The sequence below is a fragment of the Myotis myotis genome, unplaced genomic scaffold (genome assembly GCF_014108235.1).
Source record: "Myotis myotis isolate mMyoMyo1 unplaced genomic scaffold, mMyoMyo1.p scaffold_m19_p_1, whole genome shotgun sequence".
In the NCBI taxonomy this organism is placed as follows: Eukaryota; Metazoa; Chordata; class Mammalia; order Chiroptera; family Vespertilionidae; genus Myotis; species Myotis myotis.
The window spans coordinates 188,872,595-188,894,621 of record NW_023416313.1 but is presented as its reverse complement, the minus strand read 5'-3'; the positions used below and the strand labels follow the sequence as shown (position 1 = coordinate 188,894,621).

Genomic DNA, 22,027 nt, shown 5'->3' with positions numbered 1-22,027 from the left:
CTATATTCCCAGAATTCCTGGTGCTCCCTGCGCTGCAAGCAGCCGAGGGAGCCATGGTCCCCCAAGCCTCTGACTCTTCTGCTCTGCTCTCTGCCCAGCGACCAAGGGAGCCACATCCCCCCAAGGAAGTGACTGAGGGAGCAACCGAGGGAGCCACGTCCCCCCAAAGCTGCCAGCTCTCTCACTTCTGCTCTCTGCCCGATGCCTGTGTATGCAAATTAACCCACCATCTTTGTTGGATTAATTTGCATATTTACCCTGATTGGCTGCTGAGCATAGCGAAGGGATGGTCAATTTACATGTTTCTCTTTTATTATATATGATACCATGAAGACATTGAAAATTAAAGACAGAAAAGTGCTTATGTGAAAAGATCTCAAAAACATTATTAAATGGGGATAGTGAGTAAATACAAAAGTATGTATGGTTAAATATGGAAGACAGTTAAGTATACATACATATGCATGGCATGTTCTCAAAAGATATACAAACGAATAAAGTCATCTTTGAGGAATGATACCAATAGCTGTGTGGGAGGAAGAGTCATTCTGTATTCTGTTTTCTTCTGTAGCAGTTAAAATTGTATTAAAAACATATAAATAATTCATACAATAATTAAACATTCACCTGTAGCAGCTTTGTTTTGCTAGAAAGATCACTCTCCCTCTCTTTTAGCATACTTTCCACTCTCTTCATTTCATTTTCCTTTTCTTTCAACCTAGAATTTTTACAAACACCTTATATTTAGTTATACACATAAAAAAGGATAAGCAGACTCCAATACCATCTGTAAGATAAAAAAGATAGCAGAAACAATGCCTATCAGCTTTCTTCCCATATTACACCAACTTATCAATTTTTTTAAAAGATAATTATTTCCAGAATTATTCAACTCAAAGTCAAGTACTTCCTAACACAGTTTATTTCATATTTAACAGTTCTTAAGCAAGTATGGCTTTCTCTAGGAGAAAAATCTAAAAGAAAAGCCATAATTAGTTGACCCTAAAATTCCCAACCCTTTGTACTGAAGATATGCTACATATAATTTTATCTGGCTCTCCCTGATCCAACACAGAGATGTTTAACTATGGCAGGATAGTAAGAAACTGGGAAAATTCCTGGACAAGTAGAATGGGAAAACTGAGACAAGAAAATTAAACAAGGCCAAGAGTTTGGGCAGCTTATAGCCAGCTTGTGAATGGCAAGACCTTATCTTCCCAACCAAGGAAACTTGAGAGCAAATGGTTTATACTTCTCCTCCCTAACCAGAGAATACATAGCTTAAATCACATTGGGTTGTAAAAATAGAGAACAAAGACCCAATTAATGCAATTTGTGCCAGCTAAACTCAAGGACAAATACCATTTGGGGGATATTAGGGCAGGAAAGAGGGGAGAGGGAGTTATCTCAAACATTCTGAAATAAGCTACAACAATGCAGAAGAAGACTTTGAAACCTAGTTTGCTACTGAAGATATCCAGCAGAACTTAGGAACCTATAGGGGAAAGGGTATAAAACCCCTGAACCCCGACCAGGCATATGATCAGACTAGCTGAGTTGCCTACTTATGCTTTATGCCAAGTGTATACTTAATAAATTCACTTGCTTTGTTTCAAAGCTGCTGTCTGTCATTGTTCTTCAAATCTTTCTTGCAAGATTAACAAGAGCCAAAGAGGGAAGAGCCCCCACCCTATAACTCAAGGGGGCTGTCAGTAACATTACTATATATAGCCCAAGTGAATTCCAACTGTCTTTGTCATCCTAAATACAGATCTCCCCAGCATAATGTTTAACACCATTAGCCATTTTAGCCATTTCAGTATTCCCAGTACCAAGGGCACATAATAGGCTCTCAAATATTTGCCGAGTTGAAAGTTATTTTTCTCCCACCTTAATCTAGAATTTCAACATGTTTATAGGTCTATTTTAAAAATGGCAAAGAAAATAAAGAGTGAGATTAAAAACTGAAAAGAATAGCAAATATTAAATACGTAGTATTAAGTGAAAGAAGCCAATCTGAAAAGGCTACATACTATATACTTAATTATATGACATTTCAAAAGGCAAAATTATGGAGACAGTAAAAAGATCAGTGGTTGCCAAGGATTGGGGGATGAGTGGTGGGGAGGGAGGGAGATATAGGTGGAGCACAGGAGATTTTTAGGAAGGCAAAACTATTTTTTTAAAAATATATTTTATTGATTTTTTACAGAGAGGAAGAGAGAGGGATAGAGAGTTAGAAACATCGATGAGAGAGAAACATTGATCAGCTGCTTCCTGCACACCTCCTACCAAGGTACATGCTATTGACCAGAATCAAACCTGGGGCCTTTCAGTCTGCAGGCTGATGCTCTATCCACTGAACCAAACCAGTTAGGGCTATTTTTTATGATACTGTAATGATGGATACATGTTGTTATACATTCCTCAAAAGCCATACATACAAAGAATGAAACCTAATGGAAACTATGAACTTTAGCTAATAACAATATAACAATATCAGTTCATCAACTGTAACAAATGTACCACACTAATACAAGATATAAATATTAAGAGGTATGGGGGAGGGGAGAATATTGGAAGTCTCTACTTTAATCTCAATATTTTATGTACTACAAATGAACAATCCTAATGCCAGGAATAGAGACATCTCCTTTGTCTTCCTGAGGACAATCCTATATAATAAATGGCTAATATGAAAATCAACCGAATGGCAGAACGACTGGTTGCTGTGACATGCACTGACCACCAGGGGGCAGAGACTCAATGCAGGAGCTGCCCCTTGGTGGTCAGTGCGCTCCCATAGGGGGTGCGCTGCTCAGCCAGAAGCCCTCACAGCTGGCAAGTGCAGTGGCAGGAGCCTCTCCCACCTCCACAGCAGCGCTAAGGATGTCCAATGGGGAGTGGGCCTAAGCCGGCAGTTGGACATCCCCCAAGGGCTCCCAGACTGCGAGAGGGCACAGGCCAGGCTGAGGGACACACACCCCCACACCAGTGCATGGATTTTGTGCACTGGGCCTCTAGTGACCTAATAAATACCCTCAATATCTTACTTTTAAAGACAGATTATTAGGCCACTTCTTAAACATCAATAAAGACTGATGACATCACATCAAAGCAAAACCTCTTAAATGGAATTCTATAGGGCAGTGGTCAGCAAACTAGGGCAGTGGTCAGCAAACTCATTAGTCAACAGAGCCAAATATCAACAGTACTTCTTTAAAATAGACTCGCCCAGGCCAAAAACCGACTTCTGCGCATGGGCCACAAAGTTTCGATCACACTGTACGTGCGCGCCCATGTGGTATTTTGTGGAAGAGCCACACTCAAGGGGCCAAAGAGTCGCATGTGGCTCGCGAGCCGCAGTTTGCCGACCACAGCTATAGGGGACCAAAAAGAATAAAGTCCAGGTACCTTTCTCACCACTGTAAACTGATTTAGTTTAAGAAAAGAGACTTTATAGTATAAAAATTTTTATAAGAAACAGATTCAATATTTTTTCTATTCTGCACAGCATACTGATGACAACAGACACCATTTTCCCCAATAAGCAAGTCATTTTTATAGAAAGAGTCAATATTTATTATCAAGTTATGATTAAAATTATAATCTGGTTAATTAAAACATTATTCTTTCAAATACTAAAATAATCTTAATTTGAAATAATTCCTACCTCTCTTTACAAGAATTGCAACAACAAGCTTAACCCCAGTCAATACTAAGCAGAGAGAGTATTTCAGAAAATGAGTCTGAAGGGCTGGGGAAGGATAAAGTCTCCAGGTGTCTGAAAATACTGAAAGGGCCATATTTATTTGTTTTTTATTTATTCATTTATTTATTTGTTTTTAATTTTATTTTATTGTTGGTAGTATTATAGATGACTCCCACTTTCTCCTTTTTTGCCCCCTCTACCCAACCACCGCCCCACCCCAGGCTTTCCCATGCCATTATGCATGTTCATGGGTTATGCATACACTAGAGGCCCGGTGCACAAATTCGTGCACAGTGGGGTCCCTTGGCCTGGCCTGCTGGATCAGACGAAACTGGCTCTCCAACATCCCCGAGCGGTCCCAGATTGCGAGAGGGCACAGGCCAGGCCAAGGCACCCCCACCAGTGCACAATCAGGGCCGGGGAGAGACCACGGGAGGGCTCCAAGGTATGTCTGTCCCGTCTCGCTCAGTCTCAATTGGCTGGACCCCAGCAGCAAGCTAACCTACCGGTTGAGCATCTGTCCCCAGGTGGTCAGTGCGTGTCATAGCGAGCAGCCTTACCATACATTAGCATGTTACACTTTGATTGGTTGAACGGACGACTGGACACTCAACATATTAGGCTTTTATTATATAGATGTTCTTTGGTAACCTCTTCCTATCCCTTCCCCCTCCCTCCACTTCCACCCCTACCCCCCAAGGTCTGTATTTTGTTCCTTGCATCCATACCTCTAGACCAGTGATGGCGAACCTTTTGAGCTCGGCGTGTCAGCATTTTGAAAAACCCTAACTTAACTCTGGTGCCGTGTCACATAGAGAAATTTTTTGATATTTGCAACCATAGTAAAATAAAGATTTGTATTTCTGACATTTTTTATATATTCAAATGCCATTTAACACATTGTTTGCGGGTAGTTTTTATCGCGCACTGACAGGTGGTGCGGGCCATTTTTGCTAATTTTTTGCGCAAAAGGCAACGTTCAGTAAAATTACGATAACTTTAGTTTATGTATTTATACGTTACCCGCATTCTACCGCTAGTCTATAAAAAACGTATTAATACGTGTCCCACGCTCTACTACACTGGTAGAACATATAAATACGTAAAATGTGTAAACACGTTTCCCGCATACAATGTGTTAACAAAGAAAAATCAACCAAAAAAATGAGTTTGCGTGTCACCTCTGACACATGTGTCATAGGTTCGCCATCACTGCTCTAAACCTATTTTGTTCATCAATTTATTTTGTTCATTAGATTCCACATAAGAGTGAGATCGTGATATTTGTCTTTCTCGAACTGGCTTATTTCACTTAGCATAATACTCTCCAGGTCCCTCCATGCTGCTGTCTTAAAGGGTAAGAAATCCTTCTTCTTCTTCACAGCCATATAGTATTCCCTGATATAAATTTGCCATAGCTTTTTTATCCACTCATATACTGATGGGCACTTGAGCTACTTCCAGATCCTAGCCATTGTAAATAATGCTGCTATGAATATAGGGGTATATTTCCAGAAGTGGAATCGCTGGGTGAAATAGCAGATCCATTTTTAATGTTATGAGGAACCTTCATACTATTTTCCACAGTGGCTGCACCAATCTGCATTCCCACCAGCAGTGTACAAGAGTTCCCCCTTCTAAAAGGCCCATGTTTCATTATACCAAACAGAGACTTTGCTTATTTGCCTCTGGACTACAATTCCTATTTAACCAGAAAGTTTAATGATTTAAAAGAAATTCATTATAATATTCAAGCACATTCTGAAAAATAATGAGAACTTTCTCTTTGAATGTTAGCTAAAAATATACTTACACAGTCTCAAGTTCTTCATGCCGTGAGGCAGAACATGCCTAAGAAACAGATTCACATTTTCAATTCTAACATCAAAAAGATCAGGCACTATAACATATATATACGTAAAATACCTCACCAATAAAATAAAAACATAATTATATGTGGTAAGTTTAAAAGACAGAATGATTTTAAATTTTCCCCTTAGGTTTTGCTTTTATTTTTTTAATTAACAGATTTTTAAAGTAATTTTAAGTTTACAGAATAATTTATTAAAAATTACAAAGTTCTAACTTAATTTGTAATATTCATTTCTTTAAAAGATTAGAGATTAATAAATCAATTCAACACAGACACTTAAGGATGAGCTTAAGAGTTCACCTGAAAATTTAAGGATAGAAATTCCTTTTAGGCTTAGGTTGATAAATCAAACGGTAACATACTTGACAGGGTTAAAAGTTAACTTATTTTATCAACAACAAAACTGTGGCACAATAATAATTTTTGTTTAAAGATTAAAAACACATCTTTATTAATCAATACTGAATTAAAACAATAACATTCTGATTCCAAATCAGTAATATTATAAAGCCTACCAATTTTTTAAATACTAAATTTATTGGGGTGACATTCGTTAATAAGGTTCCAGAGGTTTTGACTGTATAGTTCTATGATATATCATCTGTAATTGCACTGTGTGCCCACCACCCAAAGTCAAATCTTCTTCCGTCACCATATATTTAACTCCTTTTACCCTTTATGATCCCCTTCCCTCTGGTAACCATACTGTTGTTGTCTGTGTCTATGAGTTTTACAATAATTTTTAAGCAAAGAAATTCAGAGATTACCTTCTTTCCTTTCTAATATAGTCATTTTTATGTAATATTCTGGTTATCTGCTTATACTATACCTCTTTCAAGTTATGTTGTGCTATCTCCTGAACATGTGCTTTTAAAGATTCATTTTCTTCTTGAAGATCCTGAAAAAGAATAGGTATGAATTGAACTGATATTCAAGTATAAAAAGGACGTTTTTCTTTGTCTTTATCTTCTCACCTGTAACCATTTCCCGCTATTGGCTAGGTCTTTCTCCTTCTCTTCTAAAACAGTCTTCAAGGTATTCATCTGTTCCTCCTTTCTTTTTAATCTGACAGTAAGTTAAGAAGAACTATCAATGGAAATGTTACAAGACTACACAAAGCAAAAATAATGAAGGCTGGGAAAGATATATTTTATATTTATAGCCCAAGCTAATTTAAATAAATTAAAAGTTAAACATGAAAGATTTTGGAGATATCATATTAAAAAACACAGGATGAATAAATCAAATTAAAAAGCATAGGATGATCAAATCCATCTATCAAGATCCAGATATTGACTAAACTAGGATAGTTGTAGTCCTACTCCATATCATGCTCTTTAAGTCAATACCAGCAAATTTAGATGGCTTATTACAACTGGTTTGGTTTTGAAACATACAGCCAGTTTCACATTGGCTATGAAAATGGGCAAAGAGGATCATCTCAATTTAGGTCATATTCAGGTTATAAATAAAAAAAAATACAACTTTCCACTATATCCCCACTCCCCTAAAAAATAAATAAATAGATAAATAAATAGATAGATAAATAAAAACCTATAGGTTAAATTCTAATAAAAACTTAAGACCTTTTGAGGTATAATTTGATATTATCTAAAATATTACTTAAAATCAAGTAAAAAGAAGCTACAATTTTTGTTATAATTGTATTTAACTTGCTGAAAAGAAATATTAAAGGGAAATTAAAGAAATGGTACTTACAAGTTCTGAAGCTCCTGAACTTGAGAAGTGATAGACAACTGAAATACAAAGAAAAAAGCAGAGAAAAAGCATTCATAATCCTTTCAACTTACCTTATTAAAGCTTTATGATAAACAGATACATTCTAAATTACAAAAATCCTCAATGAATTATTCATGCCAAAATAAGATGCATTTTGATTTTGTCATCTCTTGATTCCAATGGCACAGTAAGAGTAATAACAAATTAAAAATGTAAGGTAGGCAGGCAGGTGGTGGCAAGGAATATAGTTATGAATAACTAACTCTAAATAATGTAATACTTCTGTAATTGTGAAAATTAGAACATTAAACTGTCCACATATGTCCCTACCATATCAGAGCTCTTCTTTCCCAGTCTTCAAGGCCAACTATTCAGTAGCATTCTAGTGTCCTTCTTTAATCTCATTTTCTTATCAGACACAGTTCTATAGCACCTTTTATCCCCCATAGCCCCTTCAGAGCTTGGCTTAGACATCAATTCCTCAGGAGGAAACTTTCCTGATCTCTCAATCTGTATTTAGAAGAGTTTTATCTTTCATCATATCCCATTTCCTTCAACACATTATCTTCAATCACTAACATATTCCTCTGACAAGTAGGAGGAACTCAAAAAATATTGTTGAATCAATCTATTGGAATCTCTTCCATGCAGCCTCACCATTTTTTCAATGAAGCCTTATTGGATTAAATTCAACAAAGCCCATCTATTTCCAGTAACCATTCTTATCTCTGAAATATGAAATCTGTACTTTGTTCTAAAGCAGCGGTTCTCAATCTGTGGGTCGTGACCCCTTTGGGAGTCGAGCGACCCTTTCACAGGGATCACCTGAGACCATCGGAAAACACATATATAATTACATATTGTTTTTGTGATTAATCACTATGCTTTAATTATGTTCAATTTGTAACAATGAAATTGGGGGTCACCACAACATGAGGAACTGTATTAAAGGGTCACGGCATTAGGAAGGTTGAGAACCACTGTTCTAAAGGCAAAGGTTGAGCAATACGTATTCTATAACAAAACATTACAGTCCACGCAGTTAAGAAAAAAATTAAAAAAAGGTTTACCAAGTGTTTCGTGTATTAAGTTGGAAAACTAAAATGAAACATTAATATAGAAAACTTTCTAAAAAGGAATCTTTAACAGTTCAAAGACTCATTGATTAAATATCAAGAATGCTTTTCAAATCAGGCAAAAAAATAAAAAGCACATTACCCAATATACTTACATCACATGACTAAAAGATTTTTTCCAAGTAACAAGAAGAAAACCAAGTAGCGTATAAATATACATACACTAACAAATCTGTCATGCTATGGCTCTGGGATTTTTACCTGTTGAGCCTTTTCAAGCTGGATATTTCCTATTTCTTCTTTTAGAGCCTCTATTTCCTGTTTCAAATCCTTGACAATGACAAAACAGACAAGATTGGACAATGGAAACACAGAAATTGACATAAAATGCAATGTACAGACAAACACATGAAATTACGTGGTAGTCACTGAAGTTGATAAACAAATAGACAAGCACAGTTTTCTCACTCCCAATACCTGAACAGTTTTCTCCTTATTAGCAACTTTGAGAAGTTCAGCTTCCAGAAGCTCTTCCACAGACTTGATCTTTCCATCTTTTTCATGAATTCTTAGATAAAGAAATGGAGTATTAAATTTGAATAGAAACCATCACCAACTAAGAACAGCACTAAATCATGAATAAGCTCACCAAATGAATTCTCCCGTTTTAAGTAAAATAGCAACATATCAGACAGAAGGGGAAATAATACTTAAAGCTCTTTCTAAATGAGAAATAATCAGTAACTATCAAGTCGCTGAAGCCTATCCACATAAGGAGAAGCTAGTGACATGATTCAGAAGTACACAGAGAATATGAGGTGTACCCTGAAGTACAGCAGAGAGAATCAGTTCCTCTCAATAATATTGGCTCTTAGGGCTGCAAAAGCTGTGATAGAACTTATACACAATTGTGACATCAAACTTTATAGACATCTCAGAAAGGAGACAAGCAAGGAACTTATCTCCCCATCTAATAAAACCTATTTTTAAATAGTTCCTACCACAGAAACAGAAAATTAACAATGCATTGCTGTAAGTTAAGAAAATAAATGGAAACAATTATGGAAATACATTTTTTAACCATCACGTTGTACCAGGGAAATCACAGCTTATCCAATCAATGAAAAATTCTAGAGTGAAAGTTAAACTAATATACATCGCTAAACAAATGGACTAAAAGAGGAAGACCAGTTTAATATGTCACCACTTACACTTTCTTAAGTTCTTCAACTAGAGATGCAAAAGAAACCTGGAAACAAGAAGGCATCCTAGTTAGTAATTTGCTCAAAATACAAATGGATTAGAAATAGAAAAGTATGTTATCCTTAAATTTTCCATTATACCAAAATCCAAATAGGAAAAGGAAACCCAAGAATTAATTTTTACTAGCTTTTAACATCATAATTATGTAAATGAAAAGCACTTTGAAAGTAAACAGCTTTAAGGCTACTTATGGTTAAGTATAGTCCAAAAGAAAAATCAACACATAAGTGTTAAAATTACTTAAATAATTCTAACCAACTAAAGGGAAAATACAACTTAAAAAATTACCTAAGCGGGGGGGGGGGGGGGGGGGGGGGAAGGAGACATATCTAATACTCTTTGTAATACTTTAAGCAATTAAAAAAAAAATTACCTAAATCAGGTAACCCCTTCTACTATTATTTAGAGCAGGGGTGGGGAACATCTGGCCTGCGGGCCATATAGAGCCCGAGAAATCACTGGGTCTGGCCCTGCCAAGGCATTAGGGGTGAGTTAATTAAATGTTTAAACAAATACAGCAGCTAATTTTTACGTTGATAATTTTGTATGGCCCTCGAATGATGTTATATATATCCAAATGGCCCTTGTCAGAAAAAAGGTTCCCCACCCATGATTTAGAGCAGTGATGACGAACCTTTTGAGCTCGGCATGTCAACATTTTGAAAACCCCTAACTTAACTCTGGTGCCGTGTCACACATAGAAATTTTTTGATATTTGCAACCATAGTAAAACAAAGATGTATATTTTTGATATTTAATTTATATATTTAAATGCCATTTAACAAAGAAAAATCAACCAAAAAAATGAGTTCGCGTGTCACCTCTGACCTGCGTGTCATAGGTTTGCCATCACTGATTTAGAGTCTCACTTTCTATTTGTATACTCAACCCTTTTATCCTGTCATAAAAAGCAATGACCTCCTATCTAGAGTACTCTACCTAATACTTGGAATATAGTCAGCATCCAATAAAACTGCTGCCTCTATTACTGATAATCAAGTCACTAATCATTCACAAAAAACTACAACTGACAAATTCCACTTTGGAGAAGGAAGGAACAGACAAATAACAGAATGGCTCCATTTGAATGTATCAGGCCTGTCCATTGTTTTAAAAAAAAATGGTTGTAGAATCTATTAAATTCCTTACCTGATCATTTTGCTTTGCCTTTAAGTCTTGAACTTCTTTTGTCAAAGATGAGTTTTCTGTTCTTATTGCCTTTTTCAAAGACACATAAGCAGAACATACTTTTATTTCCCGGGGGGAAAAATAGCTTGCTTCAAAATAAACTAGCTTCTCATTTTTCTTTAACTGCTTCTTTTTTTCTCTGGAAGGCCCAGAAATCTCCCTTCTTTCACATGTCTGTCTACAATTCTGTAACTTCTAGAGCTAGCCAAATCAATTTTTAATTCAATTATCCCCACAAGTATTTCTATTTATGTTTACACAATCACACAACCACATAGTATACCACCTGTCACCCTAAACTCAAATACAACTTTTAAGTTATTTCTTCCAGCAACACCACTTATCCTACTCGAGTTCGTTAATGATAATCAAAAAACAGAACTGCAGTCTCTCCTTTCTCTGGCCTCCAATACTACTTCATGAACTTATGAAGTCTGCTATTACCGCTGGTTATAATTTGAGCATAGATGGAGGTGAGAAAGCATATTTTACAAACCATAACAATAGTATCTACTTCATTAAGGCAGTGAATGCTATAATCAACCATGCATTTTTGTATTTTTAATAAAATCTTAAATTTAATGAAAGAAAATCATAAATGTAATAAAATGTAGTTAATTCATATGCAGTTTAAAAGCTATGGGAAAAATCTTACACGAATTACAGTGGATAACTGTATAACCACAAGGAAAATAAATCTAAAAGTGCTTTACATTCAGTTCCTCTTCTTTAGTGGCCACCTGAATAAGTCCAGTTTCAAGTAATTCTTCCACAGTCTTCAACTTCTCATCTTTTTCTTGAATGCTGAAATCATAATACATATGTATGAACTATTTTTTAAGGTAAATGAATGATATCATTCCTAAGTATTTTACATGGATTACTCATGTCCATTGTTCCTTATAAAAATTTAATTCTAGAAATGTTTCTGAGACTCTTTTATTAATGTCTAAGGGTACTTCTCCTTTACCAGTAAGTAAAATGTATTCAAGTAATACATGTTTACATGCTAGCCTAAACAAATAAATCACTGCTACGCATGGCACCCACAAACCTAATGTAATCCCAAATCAATCAATAGCATACCACTATCTTCCACTGTGAAATACAAAAAGAATTTTGAGAACCTTAATTAATACAGTTAACTAGTGTCCCGGTGCATGGATTAGTGAACATAGAAAGGAAATTAATTAGAAGAAATATTTTAATAGCACTTTTCACCCTTTCTCTATAATACAAGTGTCAACCAAATTCACGATCAACAATGACAGATTGAAACACATGCATGCGATTGGCACCAGCGAGAGCTTTATATGTATGGCGAGTCAACTTAGCCTTTTATATATACAGAATAAATTTGCTTAATTAGATCTGCTTTCTGATTTAGCTAAACTTTTTCCAGCCCAGTGAAGCACCCCAACTTCTCTTTCAGGTAATTGTCAGCAACACAGCAGTAATTATCAACACAAAGCAGATTAATATTGTAGATCACACAGGGAGAACAAAGGGTAAAATATTTTAACTGCAGCAGTGTTTGACTATATTCTGCACAGTGAGAAAACCTGAAATCATTTTCAAGGTCCACCATTTCTTACTTCATTTCAGTCAGGTCAAGTTTCTAAACTTTCTAAATCTCCATGTTCCAGCTAATGAAAAGAAAATAGGATTCTACCAAATCTCCTATCTACCTACTCCAGGACTTCTGAGGATCAAATGGGATGAGGCACATGAAAATGCTTCACAGACATTTGGTTACAGTGTAAAATGTTTGCACCTGGCTATAAAGCAAGTCGTGTTCCTGGGCTGAAGAAACTCCAAGGAGGCTAGTCACTAGGGAGAGGAAGCCAGGCATTGCTACGTGACATCATTACCCGGCATCAACAGAGACCATTTCCGGTCTGGGCTCGGCTGGGCTGTGGGCCACATTTTGCGCCACGGGGTCTTGGCAGCATTGGGTGCAATTTGGTAGGGTGTCCCTCCGGGGTGGTGGCAGGGCCTGGGTCCCACTTGGGAGAAACCGAGTGTTGGTTTGTCGGCACCAGGTCCATGGTGCTGTTTATTTTTAAATGGCCAGTGCGGTCATGGCAGCTCCTTCATTGAGCATCTGCCCCCTGGTGGTCAGTGCACATCATAGCTACCAGTCAGATGGACACTTAGATATATATATATATATATATATATAACTAGAGGCCCAGTGCTTGAAAATTCATGCACTGGGGGGGGGGGGGGCTCCCCTCAGCCTGGCCTGCCCCCTCTCACAGTCTGGGAGCCCTCAGGGGATGTGGGGGCCTAAGTCACAGTCTGGCCTCCCTCTGCAGGAGGCGACCAGACCGATCAGGGGAAGGCAACACCCCCATCACCCTGCTGCTGCTGCCACTGCTGGCTGCTGCAGCTGCTGGCCCTCCTCTGCCCTGGCAGCCACTGCGGCTTTGTCCGGAAGACGACTGGTCTATCCGATCTAATTAGCATATTACCCTTTTATTAGTATAGATCATTGTTATCTCAAATTTGGTAGAAGTGAATCATTAAAATATCTAAAGAAAATTTTCAACTCACCATTTTTCCATTTGTTCCACAACATCTTTATTAGGCTAAAATAAAAATCACCAGAGAGTTTAATTCACCAACTTTGCATGAGATAAAACTTGTTTAAACACTGAAATAGGATTCTATAAAAATTGTTTTAATTACATTCAAAATTTAATAAGATGATCCATATTTGAAGACTGCTAATAATTAAATAATTTACAAACACAATACAAAAGAGAAGCAGATACACAAGACAGAAAAACATGAAACATAAAATGGGCTAGCAAAGTGAGTTAGTATGTTATGAAAAATTCTTTAATTACTACAAAAGAAAATCTTAAGGATAAGAAGGGAATGTGCCTTAGTTCCTTTTCATCAATTAATTCAGTTCTTCATATATTAAAAAAAAGAAATCAAAGGTTCTAAGGCCAGGAAGGAGGCTCTGTTCTTTCTTTTTATAAATGGTTTTTTTTTTAAACACTTAAGGTATAACATTTATATAGGCAAGTTCAAAACTCCTATGTACAACTCAAGAATTTTTTAACATGTAGATGGTTATATAACTACCCCCCAGACCAATATATAGAACTAGTTATAAATTGCAGAAGCAACATATGAACATATCCTCCTTGTAAATCATTAAAATATGACATGTAGTCCTGGCTAGTGTGGCTCAGTTGGCTGAATATCAACCCATGCACCAAAAGGTCATGGCTTCGATTCCTGGTCAAGGCACATACCCAGGTTGCAGGTTCAGTCCCAAGTTGAGGTGCTTGCAGGAGGCAACCAATTGATGTTTTTCTTTCACATTAATGTTTCTCTCTCTCCACCCCCACCCACCGCCCCCCCCCCCCCCCCGTCCCTTTCTCTCTCAAATCAATTTTAAAATATATATTTTAAAAAACAAAACATGACAATGTTTCGGGTTCAATCCCTGGTGAGGACACATATGAAAAGCAACAGGTCAATTGCTCATTCAATATTGCACAAAACTGACACAACTTAGCATCTATCCAACATTTTTACTTTATACATGACTGGTCTAGTCTAATCCAATTTTTTTCCTCCCTGCATGATTTTCAAAACTACATCTTATATAATAATGAATTAGTCTGCAATAAAATACAACTGACCCCTGACATTGGCCTCCCTCCTGTCATCCCCCCATACATACAGAAGTCCTCATGGTCATAATTTATTGTGTATCCAGAAGCAGAGTTTCCCCTCAGTATCCCCAGGTGTTCAGGCAGCTAGACACCCTGACAGAACAGGTTTAGGGTCTTTTTCCTTGAACACTATTTTCCACCCATCCCTACCTGCTCTCTCCTAATTTCTCTAAGTTTCTTAATTTTTTCCCAATGTTATTACAACCATTTTCACAAACACTATTAATTTTTCCAATTTCCATTGCCAAATCCTAAGATTCTGCTTCTTACATATTTCTAAAATTAACCCCCTTTTCTTCTATGCCCTAGATTAGGCTCTCAGCTTTACTCTTCTCAATTATCACATCACCCTAATTCTTCTCCTTGCTTCTAATCCATAAGGATTATTTTGTGAGAAGTACAGAAAGAACTTCTAAATGGGAAAAATTCTTCCTACCATCAGAAAGGAGGTAAGAGTTGTCAAACATATATTAAATCCTGTATAATAAAAGCCTAATATGCAAATTGACCAAAAGGCAGAACAAGCCGTCAGCAGGGGGTGGGGCCAGCAAGCAGGGTGGTGCCAGGCCAGCCAAGGCAGGTGCCAGATGGCAGAGGGAAGGGATGGCGATCAGGGGGCAGAGGGAAGGGATGGCAGCGACTGGCAGTGGTGGAGAGGCGATTGGAGGGAGAGGTAGACTGCTCTCTGGCTGGCACTGTCCCCAGATTGGCCTGCAGGTCGCCTCCCGTAGAAGGAGGCCAGATTGTGGCATCCCCCAAGGCCTCCTGGTCTGCAAGAGGGCACAGGCCGGGCTGAGGGGTTCCCCCCAACCCCCACCCCCGGAGTGCATGAATTTTCATGCACTAGGTCTCTAATCAGATTTATAAACTATGAAAAATAAATCATGCAGTAAGTTTACATCTTTTGTCAAGATGATTTTTGCCCATCTTAAGTCTCACATAAAGACTTAACACAAAATTTGTAACTATGCATGGTAATTGATTTTAACCACACTTACAGTAGTAATCTTTTCATAATTTACACAAATATCAAATCATGTTATATATAATGTTAGTGTCAATTAAAGCTACATTTTAAAATGAAAGAAAGAAAAAAGAGAGGGCGGGAGAGAGGAAGAAAGGAAGGGAGGAAGGACGGACGCATGCACGTGCCGGTGTGGCTCAGTTGGTTGGAGTGTCATCCCCATGCACTGACCAAAGGTTTTCAGGTTCAATCCCTGGTCGGGGCACATACGGAAGGCAACATATCAATGTTTCTCTCTCCCTGTCTCTTCCTCTCTCTAGAATCAATGAAAAACATATCCTTGGTGAAGACTGGAAAAAAAGACAATACTATTAAGTCCAAGCTATCTTCACCTTAACCATTCAGTTGTATTTTACTTTTAGTCCTACAAACTTCTCCCCTATGTAAATTCAAACACCTTACTGTCACCACAGTGATCTATCCAAAATGCTTATTTATTCTTACAGCACCCTTCAATGGCATACCTATATGCTAAATCAAGTTCCTGATCCTTACACAGCATACAAAGTTCTTCATTATTAGGCCCTACTGACTCTCTACTCCTTACACCTCATACTTTGCAGTTCTCTAATAAGCTCTAAATATACCAACTTTACCATATACTGTCATGACATTTAATACTGTATCCACTAGACCTGGAATGGTCCTCTTAGCCATTTGGCAAATTCATGGCCCTTTTTCAAAATCACATTTAGCTGTCCCCTATTCTCTGCACATTTCACTCTCACCCTCCTTCAATTAGAATTCATTATCTCCTCCTCCTAATCTGTTCAAGAATTTTATTCATCACATTTTTCTGTGTTATGTATCTATCTTCACACTAAACCTGTCTTGAAGACAGGAACCAATTCTCATCCATCTCTGTAGCCTCAGCATATAGCATAGTTTCTAGCATGTACTCAGTTAGTAAATATTTAATAAAGTGAATTCCTTTAAGGAGATCACAGTTTAACAAGTACTCTTGGTCAACTGCTCATTCACTATTCAATTGTACAAACTGACCCAATTAGCATCTACCCAACATTTTTACTTTATACATTATTGATCAAATCTAATCCAATTTTTCCCTCCCTACCTAATTTTCAAAACTATATCTTATATAATAATGATTTAGTCTGCAGTAAAATACAACTAGGTAGCAGGGCAAGGAGTAAAAATTGCCTATTCCCATAATTTTTACTTAATAATCTTGATCACTTAATCTTAAAAATCTACTAGAATAAAAAAAAAAAGTCGTGCTGCTCCTTTGCTAAAAAGTCAATATGCACACAAAAAAAAAAAGGACACATAAGAACCCTCATCCCCAGAAAGTTTTACTTTATTCTGAATAAACGAGATTTTGTGACTGATTTATTTGCATCATCTATAAATGGAGCTTTCACTTCTTTAGTGTATAAACAGGTTCCCTTACCTGGTGTTTGTTGTCTTTCTGCTTCCTACACCTTAAGAAACAACAACCTGGCACCATTGTTGGTTTCTGTTTCAATAAGGTCAATCTTTTCCTCCAGGATAAAAATCCATGGGGCAAAAGGACTACATTTTGTTAAATAACTGAACTGTTCATCTCTCAACTGTCACTTGGAATTCTGACTGCTGGGTAGAGGAAGGGGTTAAAGAAAGGTAAAAATGAAAAAAACATTATACTAATCTTTATCTCTTCATTTATTAGCAATAACATAGAAATGACCAGAAAAATGTCAAAGAGGTGGTTCTTTGGTCTGCCAAGATGAGATAAGTCAGAACTACAACCAAAAACATAACACCAATCATATGCTTTCTACAATATTTTAAAATGAAAAAGAGTTATCAGAAGAGAAAAATTCTAAGAATTATTAAAAAGCAAATCTTAAGTTAGTACTATGAGTTTCCACTCTTATCAAATAATTCTTTTAAATAAATTTTTAAAATGTGACTATGAAATTTTGTTCTAAGGACTACTTCTAAAACTTCATATAACTATTATTCGTTTAAAAATTTCATTTCATGATGAAAGTTGTTATTTTAACAATACCTAAATGCACACAGAAACTTCACAGTAAAGGCTGACTAAATAAGGTAGAAATTAGAGGATTTTTAAAGATATATTTTTTTAATATTTATTAACTTTCACATGTGATAGTTTATATAAGATATTAAAATGGCAGTTTTAAGGCATCATATTACCTTTAAGAAAAAGAAAACTTAAAGTCTAGTGGTTTCACTCTTGCCTAATGATAGAGAAATAACATTTTTAGTACAGAACAAGAGTCAAAAGAGTTTTAAAAATTCAGGTTTTCTTTTAAACCTAAATACGATTTACCAGCATCTTTAATACTGGAACTCTAGGACAGATTGATACGTTTCTAGGCATTTGCTTTAATCTCCCATAAAGTTAATTTAGAAAGTTTAAAACTACATATTGAAATAGGTGTTCCAGAATCTTTGATAACCAACTCACAAAAACTACATTCTACTTTTCTGGGTAAGAATAAACACAATCAAAAACCATCTATAAGCCCTGACCGCATGGCTCAGTTGGTTGGAGCATTGTCCTGTACTCCAAAAAGTTTCAGGTTCAATTCCTTGCCAGGGAACATACCTAGGTATGTGTTTAATCCCCAGTCAGGGTGCATACGGGAGGCAACCAACTGATGTTTCTCTCTCTGCCCACCTCCCCTACACGCACACCACCCCTTTCTCTCTCTACAGTTAAAAAATGTTCTGGGGTGAGGATAAAAAATTATCTATCTGCCGTAGCCGGTTTGGCTCAGTGGATAGAGCGTCGGCCTGCGGACTGAAGGGTCCAGGTTCGATTCCAGTCAAGGGCAAGTACCTTGGTTGCGGGCACATCCCCGGTGGGGGGTGTGCAGGAGGCAGCTGATCATTGTTTCTCTCTCATCGATGTTTCTAACTCTCTATCCCTCCCCCTTCCTCTCTAAAAAATCAATAAAATATATTTTATTAAAAAAAATAAAAAATTATCTATCATTTAATCTAATCCAGGTCATTGACGTTGCATCTCACAACCAGTATTTTATGTAGCACTAAAAATTAAAAATGCTGCCAACTAAATTTGTAACCAGAGACTGTAAGATACAACCAGACTTCAAAGATGGATGATAAATTAAGAGATAGAAAAAAAAACTTACAATTGATTAAATATCATATCTCTTATAAGCTATACCTCAACAACATGAAATAAGAATAAGATTTAAGATAAGATTTAAATACCACTTTAGGATTAGAGGCATGAAATCATATTCCTGCACTAAATATTATCTGTTCAGAATTTTCTTCTCTATTAACTTTAATTTGCAGGGGTAAAGAATATACAAAGTAATAAAGATTAAGCAAAGCACTTACTAGGTGTACCAGTTAATAATGCAGATATTTTTCAGTAGATGGAGTTACACATATGTTGATATGTATGCTATTTTGTTGTATTGACAGCAAGCTTCAAAACTTCATATGTCAAATTTGCTGAAGATGTTAACATCATAGATATTTTTACGCTTAAAAATGTCCAATTTCGTGCCAAAAAAAAGAGCATTTGCACGAAGTTTTAGTTCATTACTTTATTTTGAAGAAAAGTGCTACTGAATACTTCAGGAAGCTTATGGTGAACATGCTCCATCTCAAGATACTTGTGAACGCTGGTTTAAATGCTTTAAAAGTGATGATTTCGATGTGAAAGACAAAGAACGTCAAGGTCAACCGAAAAAGTTTGAAGACCAACAATTATAAGCATTATTGGATGAAGATGGTGTGTCAAACTCAAAAACAACTTGCAGAAAGATTAAACCTTACTCAGCAAATGATTTCCGATCGTGTACAAGCAATGGAAAAGATTTTAAAGGAAGGGAAACGGGTGCCAAATCAACTGAACGAAAGACATGGAAAATCGAAAAGTCATCAGTAAAATGTTGCTTCAACAGCATGAACGAAAGTCTCTTTTGCATCAAATTGTGACTGGCAATGAAAAGTGGATTTATTTTGAGAATCCCAAACGCACAAAATTATGGTTTATCCAGGTCAACCATCAACATCAACTGCAAGGCCAAATCGCTTCGAAAGAAGACAATGCTCTGCATTTGGTGGGATCAGAAAGGTGTGGTGTATTATGAGCTTCTAAAACCAAGTGAAACCGTTAGTACTGATCACTACCAACAACCAATAATCCATTTGAACCACGCTTTGATCGTGAAACGACCAGAATGTGCCAGAAGACACGGCAAAGTAATTTTGCTTCATGATGATGTACCATCACACACTTCAAAACCAGTTAAAGACACGTTAAAAGATCTTGCCTGGGAAGTATTAACCCACCCGCTGTATTCACCAGACCTTGCTCCTTCAGATTACCACTTGTTCCAATCAATGGCACATGTGCTTTCTGAGCAGCACTTCAAAACATATGAAGAAGTGGAAAACTGGGTCTCTGAGTGGTTTGCCTCAAAACAAGTTCTATTGGGACGGTATCCACAAATTACCTGAAATATGGGGAAAATGTGTAATGGACAGTACTTTGAATAAAGCACTTTTGATGTTTCTTTTGAAATTATGTTTTCTTTGATTACAAAATTCGAATTATTAACCAATACACCTCATAACTAGTATCATACTGAAGGGAGGAGAACAATAAGTGGATTATCCTGTTAAGATATTAGCAAAATACTTCCAAAATACTTCCACAGTACTTGGCACAGCTACTTACACCAATTCAATACCTGCATAAATGTGGATTACAAAATAAAAAAAAAAAAAGTAGGCACCCGCTGAAAGAAGTGCTATCGTTTGCAATAACTTACATTTCAGCTTCCAATAAGTGTGTTCTAAAAATTTAACTGTATTAGAAACACATGCCAAGCTTCTATTTTAATGTGTCATCTAATATCAAGAGTTTTTAGAATATTTTTTAACACTGAAATTTGAAAAGTTGTGTAGGAGAAGAGTATGAAGGCAACCATCAGGAACAGACATAAAATGGATGTTGCCTGGGGCTCTAATTTATGGAGCTACTAGAGGCACGGTGCATGGATTCATGCACGAGGTGGGGTCCCTCGGCCTGGCCTGTGGACATCCCCTGAGGGGTCCCAGGTTGCGAGAAGGCGCAGGTCAGGCCAAGGGACCCCACAGTGCATGATCGGAGCCGGGGAGGGACCAGGAGAGGGCTCCGGGGTGTGTCCAGCCCGTCTTGCCCAGTCTTGATCAGCTGGACCCCAGCAGCAAGGTAACCTACCAGTTGGAGTATCTGCCCCCTGTTGGTCAGTGCATGTCACAGCGACTGGTCGAATGAACAGTCGGACACTTAGCATATTAGGCTTTTATTATATAGGATGCTTATTCGGGCTGCTAGAGTTTTGATGGCTTGCTATAAATATAGAATATGATGGCAGTATGGGGTGGAAATGAGATGGAAAAAATAAATATCTAAGGGAAAGATATGGAGGTTTAAAATAACTACTATATGCAAAGCACTAGGCTATACACTATTCATAAACTTACCCATTTAAATCTACCAAGTTTATGATGTAAATAAAATGTGAAAGACTTGGGATGAGAGGCCTCAGAAAGGTTAAGCAATTTGATCAACAACACTGCTTTAAATGCTGGTATTAGGTTTTGAGCCCATACTCTCTTTCTCTCCCTCCCTCTCTCTTTTTTTAAATTGATTTCAGAGAAGAAGAAAGGAAATGAGAGATAGAAACATCAATGATGAGAATCATTGATCAGCTGGCTCCTGCACACCCCCTACTAGGGATCAAGCCAACAACATGGGCATGTGCCCTGACTGGGAATCAAACCATGGCCTCCTGGTTCATAGGTCAACGCTTAACCACTGAGCCACACTGGCTGAGCCAAACCCATTCTCCTTTAGGGAACCATGCTGCCTTAGAGAATGTGAAGCTCCAAGTCTGAGGACTTTTATCCTAAGAGCCAAATGCATCAAAGTAACTTAAAACGTTTTTATTATGCATCCTATTACATTTTTCTTTGCTTTGAGGGGGAGGGATGCTTACAAGCACATTAGCATTAACTTCCTTTCAGGAAGTAAAGTTGTATTTTCCGTAGTTTGGATATTTGATAAGCACAAGAACAATAAAAATACAATCAATATTTTTCAAAGTAAATGAACTGGTTACTATTTAAGAAGAAGCAGATCTTGTTATATACTAGATATTTCTACCTTGTAATTAACTCATGAAAAGCCTTACCTGTTCAAAAACAAGGGTCTGTAGCTTCTGAACTTCTAATTGTAATGCTTTGTTTTGGTCACTTAAAATCTGGAAGAAAGAATCTCAATTTACTGTTTTATTAAGAAAAGATAACAATGCAATAATTTGAGTAAGTTTTTAAAAAAATATCAAACCCATATTATTGCTTTAAGTACTAATAAAGTGGCAGGTGAATTATACACTAATGTACATAAGAATACAAATCTCACACGGGTCCAGTTTCCAGTTTTAATGAATACAT

At 36.9% G+C, this 22,027-nt stretch overlaps 1 protein-coding gene across 18 annotated transcripts in view; it reads right to left on the bottom strand.

The window, feature by feature from the left end:
• Positions 1 to 22,027, bottom strand: part of KTN1 (kinectin 1) — a 104,205-nt gene that overhangs the window by 36,577 nt on the left and 45,601 nt on the right. For 16 of the 18 annotated variants that reach the window (XR_004967402.1, XR_004967401.1, XM_036308080.1 and 13 more), the window contains 12 exons: positions 21,766 to 21,834; positions 13,409 to 13,443; positions 11,566 to 11,656; positions 10,814 to 10,882; positions 9,613 to 9,650; positions 8,879 to 8,969; positions 8,663 to 8,731; positions 7,305 to 7,342; positions 6,560 to 6,650; positions 6,415 to 6,483; positions 5,526 to 5,563; positions 628 to 718 (listed from right to left, as the gene is read on the bottom strand). Coding sequence is in view for 16 of the 18 variants with exons in the window: in XM_036308080.1 (XP_036163973.1) it covers positions 628 to 718; positions 5,526 to 5,563; positions 6,415 to 6,483; positions 6,560 to 6,650; positions 7,305 to 7,342; positions 8,663 to 8,731; positions 8,879 to 8,969; positions 9,613 to 9,650; positions 10,814 to 10,882; positions 11,566 to 11,656; positions 13,409 to 13,443; positions 21,766 to 21,834 (789 nt within the window). In the remaining 2 variants the exon portion in view is untranslated. The remainder of the gene's footprint in view (positions 1 to 627; positions 719 to 5,525; positions 5,564 to 6,414; positions 6,484 to 6,559; positions 6,651 to 7,304; positions 7,343 to 8,662; positions 8,732 to 8,878; positions 8,970 to 9,612; positions 9,651 to 10,813; positions 10,883 to 11,565; positions 11,657 to 13,408; positions 13,444 to 21,765; positions 21,835 to 22,027) is intronic. The other 2 variants (XM_036308116.1, XM_036308181.1) reach the window with 1 other exon arrangement.